General features: G+C 34.7%; 1 protein-coding gene across 6 annotated transcripts in view; it reads left to right on the forward strand.

Moving 5' to 3' along the window:
- TLK1 (tousled like kinase 1) overlaps window positions 1-17,215 on the forward strand; it is a 190,975-nt gene that overhangs the window by 142,190 nt on the left and 31,570 nt on the right. For all 6 annotated transcript variants that reach the window (XM_060621612.2, XM_060621609.3, XM_081796367.1 and 3 more), the window contains 2 exons: window positions 1,393-1,581; window positions 16,739-16,805. In XM_060621612.2, coding sequence (XP_060477595.1) covers window positions 1,393-1,581; window positions 16,739-16,805 — 256 coding nt within the window. The remainder of the gene's footprint in view (window positions 1-1,392; window positions 1,582-16,738; window positions 16,806-17,215) is intronic.

Here is a 17,215-nt window from a genome sequence, read left to right on the forward strand (position 1 = left end):
ACTCTCAAGCAGGCGCCATGCTCAGCGCAGAGCCCGACGCAGGGCTTCATCCCACAACCCTGGGATCGTGACCTGAGCAGAAATCAAGCATCAGATAGTCAGATGCTTAGTTGACTGAGCCACCCAGACTCCCCTCTTCTTAAATTTCTCATATTCAGATCAATTTTTGTTTCAAGATAGCACTTGCACATTCCCCAAATCTTCTTAACAGAGATAAATTTAGAAAATAACACTTCATTAAATTAATATTTGTGGGAATGCAAACTGGTGCAGCCACTCTGGAAAACAGTATGGAGGTTCCTCAAGAAATTAAAAATAGAACCACCCTACGACCCAGCAATTGCACAACTAGGTGTTTATCCAGGAGATGCAGGTGTGCTGTTTCGAAGGGACACGTGTACCCCAGTGTTTATAGCAGTGCTATTGACAATAGCCAAAGCATGGAAAGAGCCCAAATGTCCGTCAACGGATGATGGCAATCAAAAAGAATGAAATCTTGCCATTTGCAACTAGGTAGATGGAACTAGAGGGTATTGTGCGACATTAGTCAGAAAAGACAAGTATATGGCTTCATTCATATGAGGACTTTAAGATACAAAACAGATGAATATAAGGGAAGGGAAGCAAAAATAATATAAAAACAGGGAGGGGGACAAAACATAAGAGACTCTTAAATATAGAGAACAAACAGGGTTGCTGGAGGGGTTGGGGGGGGATGGGCTAAATGGATAAGGGGCATTAAGGAATCTACTCCTGATATCATTGTTGCACCGTGTGCTAACTAACTTAGATGTAAATTATAAAAAAAATAAATAAATTATAGAAAATAAATATTACACATTTAAAAAATTCATATTTGTCTTTTGTAAGTTTTTCTACAAACAGTAAGTGATCAGATGCATGTTTAAAATATACTCCGTGCTTACCTCTGTTCTTTTTTTAATAGCCCATTTATGTCATTCAGCAAATATTTACTGAATACCTAGTATGTGCTGATTATTGTGGTCGCACCAGAGATACAATAGGGTAGAAAATAGATGCAGTCTCTGTTCTCATGGAGTAATGTAGTCTAACTAGAGACATTCTAATCAAATGTCTGTAGGATTGATGCTTATTAGAAAGAAGGAAGCGGAGATCTACAAGCTACCATGAGATTATATATGGCAACACAGCTTTCCCTAGTTCAAGGGATTTAGGGAATTTAGAAATGAATGCTTCAAATTAGACCTAGAAAGTGAGTACAAGTTAGTTCAGAAAGGTGGAACCATAATTTATGTTTACGTTATATGATTTGTTAAATGATTTTTTCATGTTTATTAATGTATCTTCATCTTTTAACTGTGAAGAGTAAACAAAAAGTAAATACGGTTTTTTACATTTATTTTTATACAGGCAACAAGAATGGGTGAATCAGCAAAGGGAAGATATTGAAAGGCAAAGGAAACTTCTAGCCAAGCGCAAACCTCCCACAGCTAATAATTCTCAGGCACCCTCTACCAATTCTGAACCAAAACAGAGGAAAAACAAAGCAGTCAATGGAGCAGAGAATGATCCCTTTGTTAGACCAAATTTACCACAACTGTAAGCCTCCATTTTAACTTTTCTTTTTTTTTTAATTGTTGCCAATGAGCATGAATGTTTGTGATAGATGTTATTTGTAGTTAAACTAATACTTAAATACTAAAAGTAGTTATGGCCAGGAATGATGGCAGTATTGAAATTTATGACTAAATTAATAATCTCCAGATATCTGAATTCTGCCTTTGTAAGTGGAGATTTATTAATCCTCTTTTAAAGTAGAGATTTAGGTAGCTAAGAGGAAACTGGAATCCACTCTTTCTTCATGTCTGAATGATAGAGTCAGTTATCAGTTTTGATTATTTCAATTCAGTGTTTCCATTAATGTTCCTTTTTCTGAGAAAATGTTAAGTAATATAACTGACGTATTTTTTTTAACCTGTGAAAGCAATACGTTGGTAAGTTGTAGGTATTGTTTATTCCCTTCCTGCTTTTACTTATTTTCTAAATTTTCTGCATTAATGATGAATTCATAGTTCAAGGGACAAAGACATTTTTAAATCATTAAATGCTTATGATAGAAAATTGGGAAAATATGAAAGAACATAATAAAACAATATAGACCATGATCCCATCCCACAGAGAAGACCATTTTTAAAATGTTGATTTAAAGATAGATCCAAATTTCTATAATTTTTCTCTTCTGCAGGAACTTAAGTTTATGAGTTAAACTTAAAACACACCCATCCCCGTTTGATATTTTTATGTGGATGTATTCTTTCTCTCCTTTGTTGGAAGGTTGTGTTTCACTTATGCTTTGATTCCCATCCCTGGCTACATGAGGGACCTCTTCTATCTGATACTCCTTTATCTTACATCATTGACTTTGTTCTTTACTGATTCCTTCCTTTTAGAAAACAAAATGAAACAAAAAACTCTGCTGCCATTATATATCTCTACCCTAGTCTCCATATTCTGTCATCTTTATTAACCAGGTTTCCCAAAAGACTTACTTGGGCCAGGCTCTTCTGCCTCAACTTCTCTTTTGTCCTTCCTTAAGTGAAATTGCCTTTTAAACATTATCTTTTTGATACTCAGTATCCTAGACATTTGAGTCTTTAACTTGACAATATTGAATATTGTTGACTTCTTATTTTTTCCCAGTTCTCTTTCTTGCCTATTTCTTTTGAAATACCTTGTTATCCTAATTTTCATTTTAACTCTTCTGGCTCATCTTCTCAGTCTCTTCTGTGGACATTATTTACTCTACCAGTTTGTAAAATGTAGGTGTTTTAAGGATCTGTCTTGGCCATCTTACTTCCTCCCCTACATATTCTTGAAAACTAGCTACTCTTAGAATTTCAGTTACCACATAAATGCTACTGACATCCAAGATTTGATCTCCAGTACACTTTTCTCTTGAGTATTAAATATTTGTATCTCAGTTTTGAGTGTCATATCCTTGCATAATTGATATTGGTACTTCAGTGCTTCACAGGAACCTCTAATGCCTTTTCAAAACCATATTTACTAAAAACACAAAACATTTATTGTTATTCCCATTCTAGTCTGTCTCTTTCTGTCTACACACACACATCCACATACACACCCCTTGCCTTTTCCTGTGTTCTGTTAGTAAATTGTATTACCATTCTCTAAGTTTCACATGCCAAATTTTGATTATCATCCTTAATATTATAGATCAAGATTCCACTTATTTTTCTTTATTATTTTTCATCAAAAATAGGTGATAATTTTTCAAATTCCATCTCAAAATCTACCTCCATCTTCAAGCCTTTCCTGATTGGGGGGCTTTTGTAAATTGGAATTGAAACGTTCAGCTATTGATATTTTTTTAAATTTAGCAAACGGTTAACTTTTTGTAAATCAGTAAATTTGTTGCTTGATAAAAGGTAGTGGGTAGAAAAGTGGTTATATAGAATACAGTATGTGTTAGCTTTAACCCCACTCCTGTAAGACACTAGTCCTTCCAGATCTCAATTATATCCACCTATGCAAGTCCCCACTGACACCATTCTAACTCAGGTTAGTCATCTCTTACTTGGGTTATTTTTTACCCCTACCTCTCCTTTCAACATTGGTCCAGCAATCCAATTCATTTTCATTTTGCAATCAGAATCATTTTTGCAAAATACGATCCTTTTGTTCTCTTCCTTATCACCCTAACATAGATTTCTGTTACTTGAATGATAAAATCCAAAAGTCCCAAGATGACTATTTAAAAAAATTTTTTTAAAGTTTACTTCTTTATTTTGAGAAAGAGAGAGCATAAACAGGGGAGGGGCAGAGGGAGAGAATCCCAGGCAGGCCCCACACTGTCAGCACGGAGCCTGATGTGGGGCTCCATCCCACAAACTGTGAGATCATGACCTGAGCCAAAATCGAGAGTTGGATGCTTAACCACCCGAGCCAGCGGGCTAAGATGGATGCGTCACCGCCCTAAGATGACTTCTTCAGAGCACTTTTCCATTGGATATTCTCTCCTGCTTTGTTGAAGATTAGTTGGCCATAATTTTGTGGGTCCATTTCTGGGTTCTCTATTCTGTTTCATTGATCTGAATGTCTGTTTTTGTGCCACAGAGCACCTTGATCTGGCATCTTCTGACCACTCTAGCCTCATCTTTTGTTGTTAACTGTTGCCTACCCTTCACCGCCAACTTTCAGACTCCAAACCATTCTTTTAATTTCTGTTCATTGTTTAAATCCCATGCTAGGTATTTCCTCCTAAAAGCTTTTCCTTGATCCCTGAAGAATAGGAGTTAATGATCACTGTAAGGTAAAGTGATAGTGCCCTCTGTCTCTTCAGTCACAGCATCACCATTCACTCAGTTAATGACACTAGAAATATTGTAGATGTTTCCCTTTGCCTCATTCTCTGTGTCTGTTTCTATAGCGTCTTGTATTTGTCCATCATTGCCACTATCTTAGTATTGAACCTCATCTCTTTTTTTTTTTTTAACCTAGATTACTGTTAAAATTGATTCTCTTCATGTCAGTTTCACCTTTAACCTCCTTCACTGGCCTTTAAGATAAAATTCACCCTCATGAAGGACTCTTTGTAGGCCTTCTTATTTTTCTCATTTTTCTCTTTCACTTCACTCCCAATATCTGCCTTCTGCATCTTACGTTAAACTCTTTTAGTTCTCTAAATGGGTTGAGCTTTCTTGTTTCTGTGCCTTCGTACATCTTGTTCTTTCCTTTTCTTCACCTGTCTCATTTCCTATCCATCCTTTAAGGCTTGGCTCACATACCACTTTCAATAGGAAGCCACCTCTGACGTTTTTTCTTCCCATTGTCTCTCCCCTCAGATTAGGTGCCCATAGCCTTTTATATGTGTATGTGTATATACTGTAGCATTTATCTCACCTTTTTAGCTCTATATTCCCAATATGTAGCACAGTTTCCTGGCATATGGAAAGTGGTCAGTAAATGCTAAATTCCAGTACATAAGCATTGGGTTGAATTTCATTTTCTCCTCAGTAGACCATTTTTCTGGTTTGTTACAGGTGTTTTGCTTACTACTTGTCTTCCAAGGTGCTGATAGCCCTAACTATAGTTTAATAATCATAGACTTATCTCATTTCCACCACACTTTATTGTATATGTTGACTGAGAACTAACCCTGAAGTTATACTGCTCTGTGTTCTTGGAATGGCAAATGAAGTGATACTCCTAGTAGTTTTATTGCATGTTTATACAAATGCAGCTTTAAATGGGGAAAAGAAGCCGTAGAAGGACGTTGATTCATGTATTATTATACTTTGATTTTAGTGGCTATACTCTGCAACTGCCTTTTTTTTTGTTGTTTTTTTTTTTGGGGGGGGTGGGGGGGAAGAGAGAGAGAGAATCCCAAGCAGGCTCTGCACTGTCAGTATGGAGCCCGACTTGTGACTCGATCTGACAACCGTGAGATAATCACCTGAGCCAAAATCAAGAGTCAGACGCTCAACCGACTCAGTCACCCAGGTGCCCAAGTCTTTGCAACTGTCTTCTAAAAATTCCTTTTAAATCACTGTTTCGTGGTAACTAGAACATGTAGTGTGTTTGTAAAACATCTAGTATAATTAGCATAGAGACTTTGAATCTTTCATTATTTTTCTTTTTAAAATTTTTTTAATGTTTATTTATTTTGGAGAGAGACCTAGTGTGAGCGGGGGAGGGCCAGAGAGAGACAGAGAACCTGAAGTAGGCTCCAGGCTCTGTGCTGACAGTGCGGGGCTCAAACTCACAATCTCTGAGATCATGACCTGAGCTGAAGTCAGATGGTCAATTGACTGAACCACCCAGGTGCTCCTAATTATTTTTCTGTCAAGAAGTTAATCTAGAAAAAGAAGTTACCTACTATGTAGTGGGTTAGGACTTTAACTTCTGTAGATGGTCAGATGTGGTTATTTTTTGTAAGCTACATTTTTTTGAGCCTACATTTCTTCACTTTTAAAAGTACCTACATCATAGTGTTGAGAAGATGATATGAGGTAATACATGTAAATGTAAAGTACTTGCATGGTTCCTGGCTCTTTACGGATTTTTATCTTCCAGCAAGATTCAGTCAGGTGTTTTAGGTAGTAGTTTCTAATTTTAGTCACAAAGACTTTTATTATTCAGAGTAGTTTGCATAAGATAGTATTATCTATGGATGTGTAAATGACCCTTGGACTAATTAATGACCTTTGTAATTAATTTTAATTAAGATTTGGCCTCATGTTAAATATATTTTCAATATCCTGATTTTATTTATGCATTTCATGTTTCACAGAGGATGATTGCAAAGTAAACAGTAATATTTTACCTTACATTTAATATTAACGAAGTTTTAGAGGTTACTGTGTTTTCTCATGAAAGCTTTAATTTTAGCTCAAGATTATATTTTATGTAGCATAAAGTTATTTAATGGATTACTTGTCTTCTATAACTTTTCTTAGTAAGATTTATTTTTAGAACAGTTTTAGTGTACAGCAAAATTGAGCAGACAGTAGAAGAGTTCTCATCTATTCCTTGTCCCCACATATAACCTTCCCCACTATCAGTACCCTCCACTAGAGTGGGACATTTGTTACAGTTGATGAACCTGCATTGACACATCATTGTCACCCAGAGTTGACAGTGTACATTAAAGTTCACCTTTGGTAGTTTACATTTTATTGGCTTTGATAAATATTTAATTGATTTTTTTAAAAATCATGCCTGAAAAATCTTTCATTGGAGCATTTTAATCTATTTTCATTTCATCTGTTATTTATTAGGGCTTAAATATGGTCTTTATTTGTACTGTTGATTTATCCTGCATCATCCCTGACCCATTTTTTTTTTCTTTTTATTGGATTGCTCAGTTTTTGTTTACTAGACAAGTCACCTGACCATAGAAAAACCATCTTGAATGGAGCAGAAGCTATATTTGAAGATTAGATAATTGAGAATATTTTAAAACAGATTAACAAAATCAATCTATAGATTTATAGAGGCCAAAGAATTCCAAGTAGGATGAATAAAAAGAAATACTCACCTAGGAACATCATAATGAAATTTCAGAAAAAGCAAGGCAAAGAGGAAAAGTTCTTAAAAGGAGCCAAAGGGTGGAAAAAAGATATTGGGACTATAAGTTAAGACAAAAATATTCCAGGTAAATGCTGTATGAGACTCAGTAAAATTTTAAGGCAAAAAAAAAATACGAAGAAATAGTGGTTATTTCAGAACTATAAATAAAGTTCAAATCACCAGGAACATACAGTAATTCTAAATTTGCATGCATGTAATAATATGACCTCAAGATAAATAAAAAATTGTACTTTCAGGAGATAAAAACAGATCCAAAAATCATAATAGATTTCAGCATACAACATGTCATAGTAATTGAACATACAGATAAAATTTTAATGTTTATTTATTTTTGAGAGAGAGACAGAATGCGAGTTGGGGAGGGGCAGAGAGAGAAGGGGACACAAAATCCGAAGCAGGCTGCAAGCTCTGAGCTGTCAGCACAGAGCCCTACGCAGGGCTCGAACTCCCAAACCGTGAGATCATGACCTGAGCTGAAGTTGGATGCTTAACCAACTAAGCCACCCAGGTGCCCCGAACATATAGATAAAATTAGAAAAACAAAACAAAAAACAGTGTAGGTATAGAAAATTTCAGTGAGATTGACAAATTTGACACTTGGAGAATATCTCCTAACATCTGCAGAATATGTCGTCTTCTTTTTTAAGCACGGACTTTTATAGGAATTTACCATGTTAGGTCATAAAGTTAAGTTTCAACAAATTTCAAAAGATTGAAAGAGTTTGTATAAGACTGGGCATTGTTTCTTCCTTAAATGTTTGGTAGAACTCCTGGGTGAAACTTAAAGGATTAGAATCATAGAATATGACCTCTGATCACAGTGGAATGAAACTAGAAATCAGTAACAAAAAAGGTATTGAAAAAATTTTCAATGGAAATGAGAAAAATATTTTTGGATGAGTGATAGTGAAAGTGCTGCGTGGCCAAATTTGTGAGATAAATCTGACACAGTATCTGGGGGACATTAATAGCTTCATGTACTTATATATGAAAAGCAGAAAAACTCAAACTTTATAAATTAAGCATCCATTTCAGTAAGTTAGAAGATGAGCAATAGACTTAACCAAAGAAAAGGGGAAAAGATAAGAGCAGAAATTAACAATACAGGAAATATATACAATACAGAGAATCAACCAATCCAAAAACAATGTGTTTTTTTCCCCCCAAAAGCTAAACTAATAAAATTGAGAGAGAAGACAACCATTATCAGGAATGAAAAAAAGGAATATTACTATAGAGTCTACAGATATTTAAAGGAAAACAAAATACATATTATAAATGGCTTAAGGGGTCCCTGCATGGCTCAGTTGGTTAAACATCTGACCCTTGATTTCAGCTCAGGTCATGATCTCATGGTTCCTGAGATGGAGACTCTGGCTCTGCCCTGATAGTGCAGAGCCTGCTTGGGATTCTCTCTCTCCCTCTTCCTCTGCCCCTCCCTCACTCATGCTTGCTCTCTCTCAAAATAAATAAACATTAAAAAAATAAATAAATAAATAGCTTAAATTTGAAATTTTTTGTGAAATGGGTTAATTTCTAGAAAAATCTAACAACAAAGTTGACATTGGAAGAAAGAAAAGTCTAAATAGTTCTATAACTATTAAAGAAATTGAATCTGTAATTAAAAAGGTACAGATGACTTCATTTATGAATTGTAAACTCCAGGTACAGATGACTTCATTTATGAATTGTAACATCCATTTAAGGAAGAAATAGTGCCACTCCTTTTAAAACTTTTTTTTTAAAGAATAGTTAAGTCAGAAATACTTCCAGATTATTTTATGAGGCCAGCATAATCTAGATGTCAAAATTTAATAAGGATGACACAAACAAGGAAAGTTATAGCCTAATCTCATTTATAAAGCCAAATGTAAAAATCTTAAATAAAATATTAGCAACCCAACATATAATAATGTAAAAATGATAATTTATCTTTACCGTTTGGTTTATTTTAGGTATTCAAGGTTGGTTTAACATTAAAAAAAAATCAGTGTGATTTTTCCATGTATTAATTCGTCAAGACCAAGTTGGATTTATTTTAGGTATGTAAGGTTGGTTTAACATTAAAAAAAAAAAAAAATCAGTGTAATTTTCCATATAAGGGGAAAGATCATATGATAGTCTTAACAGATGCCAAAACAAAAAACATCAGACAGAATTCAGCATTAATCTTTGATTAAAACTCTTAGGAATCAGTAGAAAAACTTCCTTAATCTACACTATACATTCATTTTTTTTTTTTTTTTTTGGCATGCATATCTACATGCTGTGCTCTTGAGCTACAATGGCCTTACACACCGTTTCTTTTTCCTGGCTTCCTTCTGCTACTCCTCTTTAATCAAGCCCAGATGTTACCTCTTCTGTGTCTTTTCCTAGTTTCCTTTAGATAAAAAATTTTTGTCTTTGTTCTGTGTACTCATAGCTGTATTATCCAGGATAATCACTTTATGTTAAGGTCAGCCAATTAGCAACCTTATCCCATTTAATCTTTTGCCCTGTTAGGTAACATGTCCACAAATTCCAAAGATTAGGATGTATTAACTTTGGAAGCAGTTATTCTGCCTATCAGTCTTTACTCTGACCCAAGATTCGTATCTTACATGTAAAATATATTCATCCTATTCCAACATCCCCAAAAGAATCAACCCCACTACAGCATCAACTCAGCATTCAAAAATCTCATCTAAATTTCATCATCTCAAATGTTCTGAATCTCATTATCGAAATCAGGTATGGGTGAGAATCTGTATAATCCACTCCAAAACACAATTCCTCTTAATCTGTGAACTTCAAGAAGCGGTCATCTCTTCTCAAAATAACTCCCTATTTTAAGGTCAACTCATTCACTATCTTAATTCTCCTTTGCTGTATAATTTAACATATTCACATGTCCCAGGGATTAGAACATAGACATCGTTGGAGGGCCATTATTCTGCATACCACATTAGCACTTGGTATAAGTTATTCTCAATTCAACTGTTAATTGCATTGAGAACATTTGGGCTCTTCGGAGGCAGACTAGTTTCATCCTTCCCACACACCTCCATTCTTTTTCACAATGATGCTTTTTTAAAAATATTGTGGTGAAATTCACATAACAGTTAACCATTTAGTGTACAATTCAGTGGCATTAAGTGCGTTTACAATGTATGCAACCCTTTTAGTTTCAAAACTTTATTAACTTGGAACACCTCATACCCATTAAATAATCATTAATTCCCATTAATTCCTCTTTGTTCCTCCCCTCATTTTCTGGTAACAGTTTTCTCTATGTGTTTGCCTTTTCTGGAGAGTTCACTGGCTTTCACTTAGCATAATATATTCAGGGTGTGTCCATGTTGTAGCATGTATCAGTACTTCATTCTTTTTTATGTCTGACTGTATCCCATTGTATGTATATGCATGTACATGCGCACTTTGTTTATCCATTCATCTATTATGAACATTTAGATTGTTTCCACCTTTTGGCTATTATGAATAATGTTGATATAAACATTGATGTACAAGTGTCTGTGTAGACATATGTTTTCATTTCTTTTGAGTATATACCTAGGAGTAGAATTGCAGCATTATATGGTAATTCTATGTTTAAATTCTTGAATAATTGCTAAACTTTTTCACATCTGCAATATTTTACATTGCCACCAGCAATAAACAAGAGTTCCTATTTCTTTGCGTCTTTGGCAACACTTTTTATTTTCCTTTTTTTTTTTTTTTTTTTTTCCTCTTTTGGAGAGAGAGAGCAAGGGAGGGGCAGAGAGAGAGGGAGAGAGAAAATCCCAAATAGGCTCCATGCTGTCATTGAGGAGACTGATGCAGGACTCGAGCCCACAAACCAAGATCATGACCTGAGCCTAAATCAAGAATCAGAGGCTTATCCAACTGAGTCACCCAGGTGCCCCTATTTTCCATTTTTATTTATTTATTTAATTTTATTTTATTTTTTAACGTTTATTTATTTTTGAGACAGAGAGAGACAGAGCATGAACGGGGGAGGGTCAGAGAGAGAGGGAGACACAGAATCTGAAACAGGCTCCAGGCTCTGAGCAGTCAGCCCAGAGCCCGACGCGGGGCTTGAACTCACAGACCGTGAGATCGTGACCTGAGCCGAAGTCGGACGCTTAACCGACTGAGCCACCCAGGCGCCCCTATTTTCCATTTTTAAATTACAGTCATCCTAGTGTCCATAAAAGGTCATCTTATTGTGGTTTCGATTTATATTCCTGAGTGGCTAATTATGTTCAGTGTCTTTTAATGGGCTTGCTGGTCTTTATATAGATATCTAGGTCTTTTGCTCAGTTTTTAATCAAGCTGTTTGTCTTTTTGTTGTTGAGTTATAAGAGTTCTTTATATATTCTGAATACAACACTCTTATCAGATATATGATATGTAGATATTTTCTCCCATTCTGTAAGTTGTCTTGCTTTCTTGATAATGTCCTTTTATTTTATTTTAATTTTTATGACTTAAGTTTATTGTTTTGTTTTTCGCTCATGCTTTTGGTATCAAATCCATGGTCATAAAGATTTACCCCTGTGCTGTCTTCTGATAGTTTTCTAGTAGTCCTTATATGTAAATTATGGATTCCTTTTTGGTTAATTTTGTTTTTTTAATTTTTTTTTTTTAACATTTATTTATTATTTTAATTTTTTTTTAACGTTTTTATTTATTTTTGAGACAGAGACACAGCATGAACGGGGGAGGGGCAGAGAGAGAGGGAGACACAAATCCGAAGCAGGCTCCAGGCTCTGAGCTGTCAGCACACAGCCCGATGCGGGGCTTGAACTCACGGACTGCGAGATCATGACCTGAGCCGAAGTCGGCGGCTTAACCGACTGAGCCACCCAGGCGCCCCTGGTTAATTTTTTTATAAAGAGTGAGGCAGGAGTCCAACTTCATTCTTTTGCATGTGGTTATCTAGTTGTCCCAGCACCATTTGTTGAAGAGACCATTCTTTCCCCCATTGAAAGGTCTCGGTACCCTTGTCAGAAATCAACTGGCGATGGATATTTGGGTTTATTTCCGCACTCCGTTCTATTCCTTTGGTCAATGTCTGTCTTTATGGTAACACCACACTGTTTTAATGACCATAACTTTGTAGTAGAAAGTTTTGAAATAGGTAGTGGGAGTCCTATAACTTGGTTCTTTTTCAATATTGTTTTTTCTATTTGAGCCTCCTTTGCAATTTTGTATGAATTTGAGAATTAGCTTTTCTATTTCAGCAAAATGAGCCATTTGTATTTTGATCAGGATTATACTGAATATATCGATCACTTTGGAGAGGATTATCTCTTGACAGTGTTAAGTCTGCTAATCCATGAACATAGAAGTCGTTTCATTTAATTCGTTTTCATTAATTTCCTTAGCACTATTTACTAGTTTTTAGTGTACAAGTCACTTCCTGGGTTAAATTTGTTTTTAGGTATTTTATTATTTTGGATTCTATTATAAATGGAAATGTATTCTTAATATCCTTTTTAGATTGTTTGTTGCTGATGTGTAGAAACACAACTTATTTTTGTGGGTTGATCTTGTATCGTGCAACTTTGCTGAATTTATTAGCTCTCGTGGTTTTTTCTTGTTCGTTCTTCAAGATTTTCTACATCTAGAGTTATGTCATCTGCAAATAAAGATAGTTTTACTTCTTTTCTAATTCTCATGCATTATGTTACATTTTTGTTTTTTTTCCTTAACTCCTCTGGTAGAACTTTCTAGTACAATATTGAATAGCAATGGTGAAAGCATCATTGTCTTCTTCCTCACCTTAAGGGGGAAGCTTTCAGTCTTTCACCACTGAGTATGATGTTAGTTGTGGGTTTTTAATAAATTCCCTGTATCATGTTGAGGAACTTCTGTTCCTAGTTTTTTGGGGGCTTTTCAAAGGCAGACTAGTCTTGGGGTTTCTGGGTGGCTCAGTTGGTTAAGTGTCCAACTCTTGATTTAGTTCAGGTCATGATCTCATGGTTCATGGGATCGAGCCTCGCATGGGCACTGATCCTGCTTGGGATTCTGTGTCTCCCTCTCTCTCTCCTCTTCCTCCGTGGTCACATGTGTGCACACGTTCTCTCTGTCTCCCTCTCATAAATAAACTTAAAAAAAAAAAAAAAAGACAAACTAGTCTCATGTCCCACCTTCCTCCATTTAAAAAATCTAATCCTCAATGCAGGGCTCATAGCCTGTTACTAAATTATGCAAATAAATGGGCTTGCCTTTTTTTTTTTCTTCAATGCCTGTAACAGTCTTCTTTACCATAGCTTGCATTCTTTAACTTTGAGACTTAAGGTTAATTTCCTTCTTAAACAGGATGTCTTTGAAGAATTGATTATCAAGTATTCCCTTTTTTCCTGTTATTTGTTCTAGTTACTTCTATTACAGTCATCTCACATTTCTATCAAACTATTGTAAAACAGCTCTTTGAATTAGAAATAAAATTCTCATCCATTTAGGGGCACCTGGGTGGCTCAGTTGGTTGAGCATCCGACTTCGGCTCAGGTCATGGTCTCCTGGTTCATGAGTTCAAGCCCTGTGTCGAGCTTGCTGCTTTCGTCACAGAGCCCACTTCGGATCCTCTGTCCCCTGCCTCTCTGCCCCTCCCCCACTCATGCTGTCACAAAAATAAAAATTAAAAAAACATTTAAAAAATGCTCATCCATTTAGACTCATTATGAAAGATTATCAAGAGTTAAGTCTTATTTTAAATTTCTTGGCTTTTAAAATAAAGTTTTATATAAACCTACTCTAGGAGCTTTTAGCATGCCCCTAAATAAACACATATACGTATATTTGAACATAATAAAATATTAATCATTCAGGCAATAATGTCAGGTATGACTCATACAGGGAGGAGTTGGACTTTATCTTCTCATTATCTGTGAATAAAAGATTTGCTAAATAACCTAACCAACAGACTTGCTTAAGAGTGTGAATTTTTTTAGGATCTTTAAAAACACATCATAAAAATAATTATGTAGCCATTAAAATTAACATTATCCTAGCTTACCTCTTCTCATTCTATGTATTAAAATCACATTTTATCTAAAAACATTTTTCCTTACTGGAAGGAGACAACAGAGATATCTAAAAAGTTCTAATATGTCAAGTACCTCCTGATAGGGAAATGCAGAGAAATGTAAGAAATGTCTCTTTTGCATTTTATTTAGTGAGACAAGACCCTGGAAATAGGAATTATCAAATGGAGATCTGTGAACCCCCCGATTTATGTATATGTGATACTTTCTGGAGAGAGTGTTTATAAATTTCCTTAGATTATTTTTAGATATCCACGATCATAAAGTGGTAAGAACCACTGTCTAGAAAGTCAGTAGCCTAGTATTTAGTGCTTTCTATAGAATTTGCTTATTAATGCATCAAAACCAAGCAGAGAAAAATTGGTAAATTTATATATTTTGCTGTTTATTTGAAGCTTAGTTAGTAGTTATAGTAGTAGTCATTAAAATGCAGGAAGTAAATAGCTAAATTCTCCTGCTGATGAAAGTTACCATTAAGCTTTAGTGAGAATTGTATGCGTTTAACACATACAATAAAGACCTATGAAATGTGAGACCTATGAAATAATGCTCTAAGGTCCAAGTTTTTAAATCAGTGAAGAATTATTACTAAGTAAATGTGGGGAGGGAGTATTTGTATGCATTTGCTTTAGCTATGGGGATGTGGATGATTTGAACCACAACACAAAACATACTAACAACTGGAACTGAGTGCTTTTAAAAGCAAGTATGCATTACATTATGCTATAAGATTAACCAGACAGTATTCAACAAACTAAATCATCGTGGAGCTAATTGATATTAATTCATTATTGACTCACAAGAATAGCAGCTATTGAAAACTACACCAACTAAAGACAACAAAATATCCTTACCTCCAAATTACAGAAATTCTCAGCCATCTGTACATGTAAAGGCTTTGCAAGTTTGCATGAGAGCCAAACTTCTTAGTAGAAAACAGTTTCAAAAATTATGGGAAATTCAAATTGTACCAAATTTTCACTGGTGGTATATATGCCTATCCAAAAACCATTCACCAAAAATTCTTACAGCTTTTCTTTATTGGATTAGTAGAGATTTTTATCAATTTTTGTTTCCAAATCCTTTTCCTTTAACATCACCTTTCCCTCTTCTCCCTCTTTCAATCCATCTGTATTCACACTGCAACACTTATTTCTCTAAATTTGCTTTAAGCATCTGCTGCAACTCTCCACTGTTGTTATATTTGGTATAACAAAATCCAGCAGTTGTGTTAACCTAAGACTGATTTAATTTTAAATGTTTATTTTTTCACTCTTAAGATTTTCTAGTGGAATACTAACTGAATTTCTTGGAGGGTTTTGTTTGTTTCCTTTGAATGCCCTTTCTTTAGAATTAGTAAATTTAACTAACATCTAGCTAAAGGAAAGTAGCATTTATATTAAATGTTGCTGAGGGACCTGAATGAAAAACATAAATAAATCATACCTAGGGTAGGAGCTTCACCAAGTACCCCCGAACACATAAGTAAACGAACGGGCCCTGAGTATGATGGATAAAAGCAATTCTTTCAGTTTTGGGGTATGAAATGGAAGTTGTTTTATTGTAGAGTGGTTTTTCTACTTTTACTTTATCAGAAAACAGAATCATTTTTCCTTAGGAAATGTTATAATATGTATGTCTTACTATAGACCTACATAATAAGCTAGTTATTTTTCAGTGTTCTATAGGAATGTTTGAAATTAATAATAAAATAACCATAAAGTACTTTTCAGGATTTAAATTCTTATGTCTATTTATATTTTATTAAGAATTTGATGCTTTGACTATAGTTTTAGCATTCTTTTTTCTCACTAACACATGGAAGCAGAAAATAGAAAAATGTCTTAGTTTTTTCTTTCTTTTTTTTTTTTTAAACCAGTACTCAACTGGATGGACTGTGCAGTAATTTTCTAATGCTCTTAGAATAAAATGAAATTCATTCCTTGGTCTGGAAGTCCATTGTAAGCTGGCCCCTGCTTACCTCTCCTACTTCTCACAGCCTCTTTGACTGTTTTGATGCTTACTTTTTTTTTTTTTTTCTCTTCTTACAGTATGCCACCCTGTGTCCATGTTAGCATCCTTGCACTTGCACTTGTCCTATATCTAGGACATATTCCCCCAGGTTCTCTTGTAGTTTCCTTTTTGACTTTTAGGTCAAGACCACCTCCCTAATACTCACTGCAAGTAGTGTAATATAGTCAGTCATTATCAACCACCCTTTTTGTTTTCTTCATAGTATTTACTGCCATTTGGGATTATTTTATTTCTTTTTTAAGTTGTTTTCTGCCTCCTTATCCCCACTATAGAGTGTAAGTTCAAACTAAAATGAAAGGAGAAAATGTCTTTTCCATTGTATCCTTAAGATTGAAATTCTAGAACATCACCTGATACATAGCACTCATTAAATAGTTGCAGAATTTATCAATTAGGTGTTCCATCTATAAGTGTTAGAAATATTCTGAAGAATATTTTAAAGGACTTCTGGCTTATATTCTGGACTGAAAGTTGTCAACATTTTAGCATTTTGAGAAACATTAATCTTCTTTTGCTGGTTATTAATAAGAAGTAATAAGTATTCATCTTAATATCTAGAATTACAATTTCATTTTTGACAGGTTGACTTTGGCAGAATATCATGAACAGGAAGAAATTTTCAAACTTAGACTAGGACATCTCAAAAAGGTATGTGAAGCATATGCTGGAATTTTAGTTTGTTACCAGAGGTCATGGAGAGTTGTTACTGTAAGTCTCTCGTTGGAGAAGTCAGCTTAGAGAGAAAATACCCAAAGCTCAGACAAAAAAAAGAGGGGCATTAAAGTTGTCCTTTTAAGTTGAATATGTTAAAATAACATGCCTTTTACCTTGTGGCAGCTTACAAACATTGAGATGCTGATAATACCATGTGCCTGTAGTGGAGAAGTGACTCCTGGCCAGACTTTCAGGGTCTTAAGATTACTGTGTTTAAGTACTATTTTTGTAAAAATGCTTCATTTTTAAGATGAAATGTAAATTTCCATATTGTTTGTGTCCATTTATAATAAACTGAAATAATTATAAATTAATAACAAACTTGGTTCTTTGGCTTAACTTTT

The sequence above is a fragment of the Panthera onca genome, chromosome C1 (assembly GCF_046562875.1).
Source record: "Panthera onca isolate mPanOnc1 chromosome C1, mPanOnc1 haplotype 2, whole genome shotgun sequence".
In the NCBI taxonomy this organism is placed as follows: Eukaryota; Metazoa; Chordata; class Mammalia; order Carnivora; family Felidae; genus Panthera; species Panthera onca.